Consider the following 8284-nt stretch of genomic DNA (forward strand, 5'->3'; position numbering starts at 1 on the left):
CAGTGTCAAAAAAGAAGCAAACTCACTGGGGAAGAAAACAGAATTCTAGACATCTTTTCTCCTACTCATATAAACTTAATCAGGGCTTGCAATTAAATTTTTGAAATTGTTCTATATCATCCTTAATGTTTAAAGCTTCATTTCTACCTCTGGGCCCCATCAGTAAGTAAAACCCACATATCATCCCTGTTAGCTGGTTTTTTAAAATGTGATGTCTTATAGTTTTATTTACAAACCTAATCACATCATTGATTTCAGTAATCTTCAGTAAGAGTAATTATTAATGCTGTCAAAAGCAGAGGCTGGGATTCAAGTTTTTTCTTTTCCTTTTAAAAAAATAAATAAACCTGGATAATTAAGATAAAGCTTAATAATGTGACTCTAGAGGAAACTCATTTCCTATGATTGACTATGTAATACAGCAAAGATAATGTCTTCACTTAAACTTCTACACATACCCCAAAATACTTATATGAGCCACAAATGGTTAAAAAAATGCTAGGAGTAGTCACTCATCATAACACAGAAGTAACTAATTTTCTTTTTCATATAGGCATCCCACCAAATTCTATCTGATTGGGTATTTTTCTGTAATTTAAGACAACAATAAATCTATCTTGTCTACTTAATGCCCCCCAAACTAAGGCACATGACACTTATACTAACTCAGGTGTGTCTTAAGGACACTAAGAAAAATTTAAAAATAAACAACAGGATAAACCAATATAAAGAGATGAGACATTTTGAAGAAATCAGATTTTTCAATATCTAAGGCAATTTTTTATAGAAGGATAAGATGAGGTAATGCATTTTGATTTTCAGAAAAAGAGGTCATGATGTAATAAAGATTGTCATTCCATATCAGATCTCTTTATTTACATTCTGAAAGAAGGTGTGGAGCAAAGCATAAGTTTCCAAAGGATTACCTATTTTTCACTAAAAGACACAGTATGTGAAGGAGCTGACAAATATGTGAGTGTACTCAATGTTGATCACCCACCCCATACTCAGGAAATATATTTGGAAACAGTATCAAACACTATTGCCTGATTTTAAAATACTCCTGGACTTCTTACTGATCAATACCTCTTAGAGAAAGGATAAGAGTATAGCATCTGAACTGAAACAGTATTATTAGAAAGTGATATTTTGAGCATTAGGATATATAATTCATGTTGCTTTCATTTGCTCAGACTATTGTAAAAAATCCATAAATCATTTTCTTGTTCATGTATTGCTTAAGTGCAATTTGTCATTTTGCATTAAAGGGCTGCTTCAGCTCATCAGTGCTTTTAATTCACTGTTTAGAGTTTAACAAAATGCTGGCCCTGTCTGATAACTGAAAAGACACTGAAATGTGAAGCCACATCAATATTAACAAGGTTAAACAAAATGGAGAAAACGTTTCTACATTGAATATCAAGTAACACTTAATAGCTAGTATTCTCAGCCCCCCAAACAGGTTGGTTTGGTCTCCATTGGGTTCAAAGCATTAGAACACAGTAACTAAAGAGTTACCTGAATGCTTATAACATATAGCATGTATATGCTATAAATCTTTTCCAGCCAACTCTCATCAACACTCACTCTCCTGGAATGAACCAAAACAAACAGTGTGGCATTGGTTCCAAAGCCTTGCCTTCACACCTCTGAAGTTAGGTTACACTGCTACAAATAAACCGATTTCATGGTTACCCATAAGAGCTCCATACAGTCCAGGTCCTTTGCGTTTGCTCTCTGCACTGTGCTTGCTGGGAGTAATAAGTGCAGTGAACCACCCAGCTCAATCCTGGCAGGGGTTTGGCATTTGAAAGACTCCTTATTGACAATTTAAATTTTATTTCTTCTATTTCTTTAAAAAAAAATTCTCTCAAAGCTCTGGGCACACTGCAATAATAAGAGGATTTAGAAACAAATTGCTTTCAAGTCAAGTTAAATCACTGCAAACACTCATTCATCCAAATGATAGTTAACAAACTTGTTTCCCTTCCGCCTTTCCCTGAAAAGGGCAGGGAGGAAAGCAGCCCCGTTAGTTAGTTTCAAAGTTTGTAACTACTGTGTACAGAAAACGTGACTGTGAGATTCTTAGCGCCCACCCTCGCCTGCTGCCCTTAGAGGACAATGAAATTAACGAGGATGGTTTATCATTCACACACCAACAAGGACTTCTATTAAGACTGATTTTGATAACCAACCCTCCAAATAATAGTAATAGCTGCTTTCCCCTATCTGCTTTAGGATACAGTTTGCGTTGGCCCGGAGAGTTGGCGCTCCTGGAGGGGACGTGGGGAGGGAGGAGGGTTATGTTAAAGATTGCTTCTCCCCGCCGGTTTCAGTTATGAGGGGGGAGGGGGTGAAGGACGCTGCATATAAGATATTCTGTACTTCAAACAGATTGTCAGTCCCACCACCCGGGCTGTTATTTATGTAATCACGGCCTCACTAAATTCTGGGGTCCGCCGAGTGAAAAAGCAAAGGGGGAAATCTGCTCCATTGACACAGCAAGGAAGAAAGTACACGGGTTTTAAGAAGGCAGTTTTTAAAGATAGATTTAAAGTGTTGTTTTGTTCCTTGGGTGATGGGGTGGGGCTGTTTAATGGTTCCAGGGTAACGAGGCAGATGTCTGAATCGTGGCCGGGGGCAACATGCTCTTGCAATTACCCTTGGCTGGAGCGACGTAGAAGGGACCGAGGGCTCGTGCTTGTTCTCACAAGAGGAAGACCCCGTCGTCACCCCGCCGATTCCAGGGCGTCTCGGAGACTAGAAGTCACAGAGGCGAGACCTCTAGAGGACCTCGGCCGGCTTAGCCGGCGCGGATCCTAGCCTCTGCGACCCAAGAAATCCTGCAGAGCCCCCAACAGGCCGGCCCAGCCGAACCAGAGCCCCAAAGCAAAATTCGCTGGCTTGTCCTGTGCCGCTTTCGCCGCTAGGAGACGCCTGTAACCCACGTTTGTGGAGAGAGTTTCCCTTTCAAACACAACTGCTATCAAAAAAAAAAAAAAAAATGCAGCTCAAGTATTACAGTGGCTGTAGTGATTATTTACAGGCAAATCTGGCCATCTCTCCACGTTCTCATCTCCACCTCTGGAAGCTCTCTGGCTCTAAGCGAACGTCCAAAGTCTGCTCAAACTTCATCTACGTTTTGAGAACACAATCCCCCTCCCGCAAACAGTTTCTGGATCTGCATTGTCATTCAGCCGCATGCTTCTCACACGCAAACACGCGCGCACACACAAGTGTTTCCGTAAGTACAAATGAAATATTAGAAAATTACCGTCATTTTAAAAATGTTCCAGGATTATTCTGATGAGTCAGCTTGAAGACCTCAAAACATTTCATTTCAATCCTGCAGATCTAAGGAAAAATCAGGAAGGGGAGGGGGAGAAAGTACAGATGCAATGCCATTATTAATATTCAGATACACTATAATCTCCTTTTCATTGATCCACAGGTCCTTTTAAAAACTGACGCTCCATTCTCAGCTGCAGACGTGACGCTAAAATCATTTTAACTGCGGCGGTTTTCTCTTGGCTTTGGCCAATCGTCAGTTTACTGCAGCTGGAAAAGGATTAGCCATTTTTGCTGGCATCCTTTCCTTCCAACCGCTCAAAGGCTGGACCTATCTCCATGAAAGAGCCAATGGGGGCGGGGGGCCTAGAGCCGCAAGACAGGCACTCACGGGACTCGCAGAGGCAAGCCTCAGTCTATATTCCCGGCCATGGCCACTCGCCCTTCTTAATTCCCTGCCAGGAGGGAATGACAACATACCTCAGGATCGGGTAAATGACTCTCCTTTTCCCCGCAGGTTGTGGCGGTGTTACTCCCAGGTCATTCATTACCAGGAAGCCCCAAGGGATCTTTCTATCTTGTAGCATAAGAAGGCAACTGAACAAGGGCTGCATTGGTTGAATAAACAACCCCCTACAGCCCATTAATTAATACACAATTACGCTTTTAAAAATCTTTTTTGGAGAATTAACATTGAATCTACTCTAGCATTGAAGAGTTCGCGCTGTATTTTAACTTCACAAGAACTGGGTGCGTTTACGCGCCGCTTTGCCCCGGCGCTTCGCCGAGAGTGAGCACTCGGAGCTCCTCAAGCGCATCCTTCGGGGCCCCAGAGGTGTTGGAGGGATGCTCCGTTGGGGCTTATACAGAGCGGTGAGCGGAACCAGGCAGGATGGATGCGAGCGCCGTGGATGGATGTGCAAGCGCGTTCGCAGATACTCGCAGCCTCACACACACTGGGGCCCCGCGTGTGCACGGCCCCAGCCCACGCACCTACCCTCAACCCCGCCCCCACACGCGTTCACAGCCGTCCCTCTGCCCTCATCCTGCGGTCTTGCTCCAGGCTGGGCAAGAATCGGTGCTCGGGTCTAGTGTAGGGAGGAGGGGGAGATCGCCAATTGTCAGAAAAAGCAGAAAAAAGCCTGTGCGCGCCGCCGCTGCGTCGCACTTGGCAGGGGGAGGCGCAGGGATATTCGAGGCGCCTTGCAGCGAACGGCAGAGCTCCGTGCCCGAGGCCAGAGAGTCAGCGCTAGGCTGGCGGGCTGGAAAGCAGAGCTCAAATGAAACTCCTCAGTCGTTGATCAAAGGGCTCACAGCTCAAACCAGGTCCCTAAGCGAATTAATTTTTTGGTAAGATACTGTGGATGTACGTTTAGGAAGGGAAGAGGCGAGTATAAAGCGTCTGCACGTCTATAGGAGCCGCCAGCGTTCATCCCTGGGCTTGCATCCCCTGGCTGTTTGGGACCCACCTCCCCTCCACACTCCAGCTGTCTAACCCCTTTTCCCCACAGCCCCTTCAGACCTTCACACTTAGTTTGACACAGCCTACGCCATATCTGTTTTAAAATGTCCTGCTAATCTCCGCCAGGGTCCCTTAAATTGGTAACCCCAGCCAATTAGTGGCCCCTCTGCAACTTTTTCCTGTTTTTCTCGGTGACTTATTTTCACGATCAGCAGCAAGGAAAACACCTTAAAGGAAAAAGAATGTTAGCGTCATTGGAAACCCCGCTCCTGGGAGAGGATACCGCTGCTGCTATTATGTTTTCGCATTTGCTGATGCAAACAGGGAAACCTCTCTATTCCCTCTCCGTTACCTGCGGCTGGGGACTGGGAACTTTCCGCGGCAGAGTCCCCAGCTAGCACCTCGGGACCTGCCGGGCTGTTCTCGCTCTCACACTCACACTCACCCCGGCAGCTCAGACGCGGGTTGCATCGCGCCCGGCCCGGTTACTGCGTGACGCGCCTTCTTGACGGCCAGTTTGTCCAATTAGCTCTGACTCGGTGGGTGGTGCTCCTTGGCGATTGGTTGGCAGAATGAGGGCGCTGCGCAAAAACAGAGAAGCGGAGCGCTCGGAGCTCAGAAACTGCCAGCCGAGATCGCAGGCTTAGGGCTGAGGCAGGAGGAGGAGGGAAGAACTGAAAAGCAGAGAGACAGGTTAGAGGAAAGAAGAGGCTTGGGAAGAAACAGCAAAAAAGAAACTGCTCCTCACAGTTACTGAGAGGCAAACGACGGTGGAGATGAGGACAGAGAGAGGCAAGACTATGACAGCCAAAACAGACAAATAGAGCGAAAGAGGAAAAAATGCCAAGAACATCCATCCGGAGAAATGAAGAGAATGAAAGTTTTATGCTGCAGAGCCATTCTATGCTTTTCCGGCACAAAATTCCCTCGCTGTTTTTAAGCCGTTTTGCATTTGCCAGCCGTTGACAGTAAGAGGCATGTTCAGCGGTGCCAACAGCATCTCCTCTTCCTTCTCCTCTTCCTCTTCATCTTCCTCCTCCTCCTTCTCCTTTTCCTCCTCCTTCTTCTCCTCCCATCAGCGAGAAGACAAACCGAGGACAGTCTTGAAATACCGAAATTTCCTCCTTGGGATTTGCCAGCGCCGCGTTGCGCCAAGACTGTCGGAATAAAGGACGCTGACTATTGTATTATTATTTTATTAATTGGTCAGTGGGAAGATTACAGATGAGGAAAGGGGACGCCTGTCACCCTTCCTGATCTAAGATTAAAAAATGAGGTTGAATTGGGGGAAACCCTAAAATGAAGCAAAAGAAATAAGATTTGTAAGGACAGAAAGCCACAGGAGCCCCCCCACATAGCGCACTTTTATTTGTATTTTTTATTTGAGTATTTTTTTTTTTTTCCGTGGTGGTGGGGGAGGTGATTGGGTGGCTGACTGGCTGCGGGAAGCTGCTTCCTTTCCCTTTGGAGATGATTGTGCTATTATTCTTTGCCTTGCTCTGGATGGTGGAAGGAGTCTTTTCCCAGCTTCACTACACGGTGCAGGAGGAGCAGGAACATGGCACTTTCGTGGGGAATATCGCTGAAGATCTGGGCTTGGACATTACAAAACTTTCGGCTCGCGGCTTTCAAACGGCTCCCAACTCTCGGACCCCTTACTTGGACCTCAACCTGGAGACCGGGGTGTTGTACGTGAATGAGAAGATTGACCGCGAGCAAATCTGCAAGCAGAGCCCCTCCTGCGTCCTGCACCTGGAGGTCTTCCTGGAGAACCCCTTGGAGCTGTTCCGGGTGGAGATCGAGGTGCTGGACATCAACGACAATCCCCCCTCCTTCCCGGAGCCGGACCTGACCGTAGAGATCTCTGAGAGCGCCACGCCGGGCACCCGCTTCCCCTTGGAGAGCGCATTCGACCCAGACGTGGGTACCAACTCCTTGCGCGACTACGAGATCACCCCCAACAGCTACTTCTCCCTGGACGTGCAGACCCAGGGGGATGGCAACCGATTCGCCGAGCTGGTGCTGGAGAAGCCTCTGGACCGAGAGCAGCAAGCGGTGCACCGCTACGTGCTGACCGCCGTGGACGGGGGAGGAGGGGGAGGCGGAGAAGGAGGAGGAGGCGGCGGCGGGGGAGGGGGCCTGCTCCCCCAGCAGCAGCGCACCGGCCCGGCCCTACTCACCATCCGAGTGCTGGACTCAAACGACAATGTGCCCGCCTTCGACCAACCCGTCTACACTGTGTCCCTACCAGAGAACTCGCCGCCTGGTACGCTCGTGATCCAGCTTAACGCCACAGACCCAGATGAGGGCCAGAATGGAGAGGTCGTGTACTCCTTCAGCAGCCACATTTCGCCCCGGGCACGCGAGCTCTTCGGACTCTCCCCTCGCACCGGGCGGTTGGAGGTGAGCGGCGAGCTGGACTACGAAGAGAGCCCGGTGTACCAAGTGTACGTTCAAGCCAAGGACCTGGGCCCCAACGCCGTGCCTGCGCACTGCAAGGTGATAGTGAGGGTGCTGGATGCTAACGACAACGCGCCGGAGATCAGCTTCAGCACCGTGAAGGAGGCGGTGAGCGAGGGCGCGGCGCCCGGCACGGTGGTGGCCTTGTTCAGTGTAACCGACCGCGACTCAGAGGAGAATGGGCAGGTGCAGTGCGAGCTGCTGGGGGATGTGCCGTTCCGCCTCAAGTCTTCCTTCAAGAACTACTATACCATCGTGACCGAGGCCCCTCTGGACCGAGAGGCGGGGGACTCCTACACCCTGACCGTGGTGGCTCGCGACCGGGGCGAGCCTGCACTCTCCACCAGTAAGTCCATCCAGGTGCAAGTGTCAGATGTGAACGACAACGCACCGCGCTTCAGCCAGCCGGTCTACGACGTGTATGTGACCGAAAACAACGTGCCAGGCGCCTACATCTACGCGGTGAGCGCCACAGACCGTGATGAGGGCGCCAACGCCCAGCTAGCCTACTCTATCCTGGAGTGCCAGATCCAGGGCATGAGCGTCTTCACTTACGTGTCCATCAACTCCGAGAACGGCTACCTGTATGCCCTGCGCTCCTTCGACTATGAACAGCTCAAGGACTTCAGCTTCCAAGTGGAAGCGCGGGACGCCGGTAGCCCCCAGGCACTGGCTGGCAACGCCACGGTCAACATCCTCATCGTGGATCAGAACGACAACGCTCCTGCTATCGTAGCCCCCCTTCCGGGGCGCAACGGGACTCCGGCGCGCGAGGTGCTGCCCCGCTCGGCTGAGCCCGGTTACCTGCTGACCCGCGTGGCCGCGGTGGACGCAGATGACGGCGAGAACGCCCGGCTCACCTACAGCATTGTGAGGGGTAACGAAATGAACCTCTTCCGCATGGATTGGCGCACCGGGGAGCTCCGTACAGCGCGCCGGGTGCCAGCCAAGCGCGACCCCCAGCGGCCTTACGAACTGGTGATCGAGGTGCGCGACCACGGGCAACCTCCCCTGTCCTCCACCGCCACCTTGGTGGTGCAGCTGGTGGATGGCGCTGTCGAGCCCCAGGGCGGG

At 49.8% G+C, this 8284-nt stretch overlaps 1 protein-coding gene across 1 annotated transcript in view; it reads left to right on the forward strand.

Moving 5' to 3' along the window:
- The first annotated feature begins 6175 nt into the window (after positions 1-6175).
- The window catches only part of PCDH10 (protocadherin 10), a 20480-nt gene continuing 18371 nt past the window's right edge, over positions 6176-8284 (forward strand). The window contains exon 1 of the mRNA XM_010830306.1: positions 6176-8281. Within this exon, the coding sequence (XP_010828608.1) occupies positions 6221-8281 (2061 nt within the window). The 5' untranslated portion in view covers positions 6176-6220. The remainder of the gene's footprint in view (positions 8282-8284) is intronic.

This window comes from Bison bison, unplaced genomic scaffold (assembly GCF_000754665.1).
Source record: "Bison bison bison isolate TAMUID 2011002044 unplaced genomic scaffold, Bison_UMD1.0 scf7180017864517, whole genome shotgun sequence".
NCBI lineage: Eukaryota > Metazoa > Chordata > Mammalia > Artiodactyla > Bovidae > Bison > Bison bison.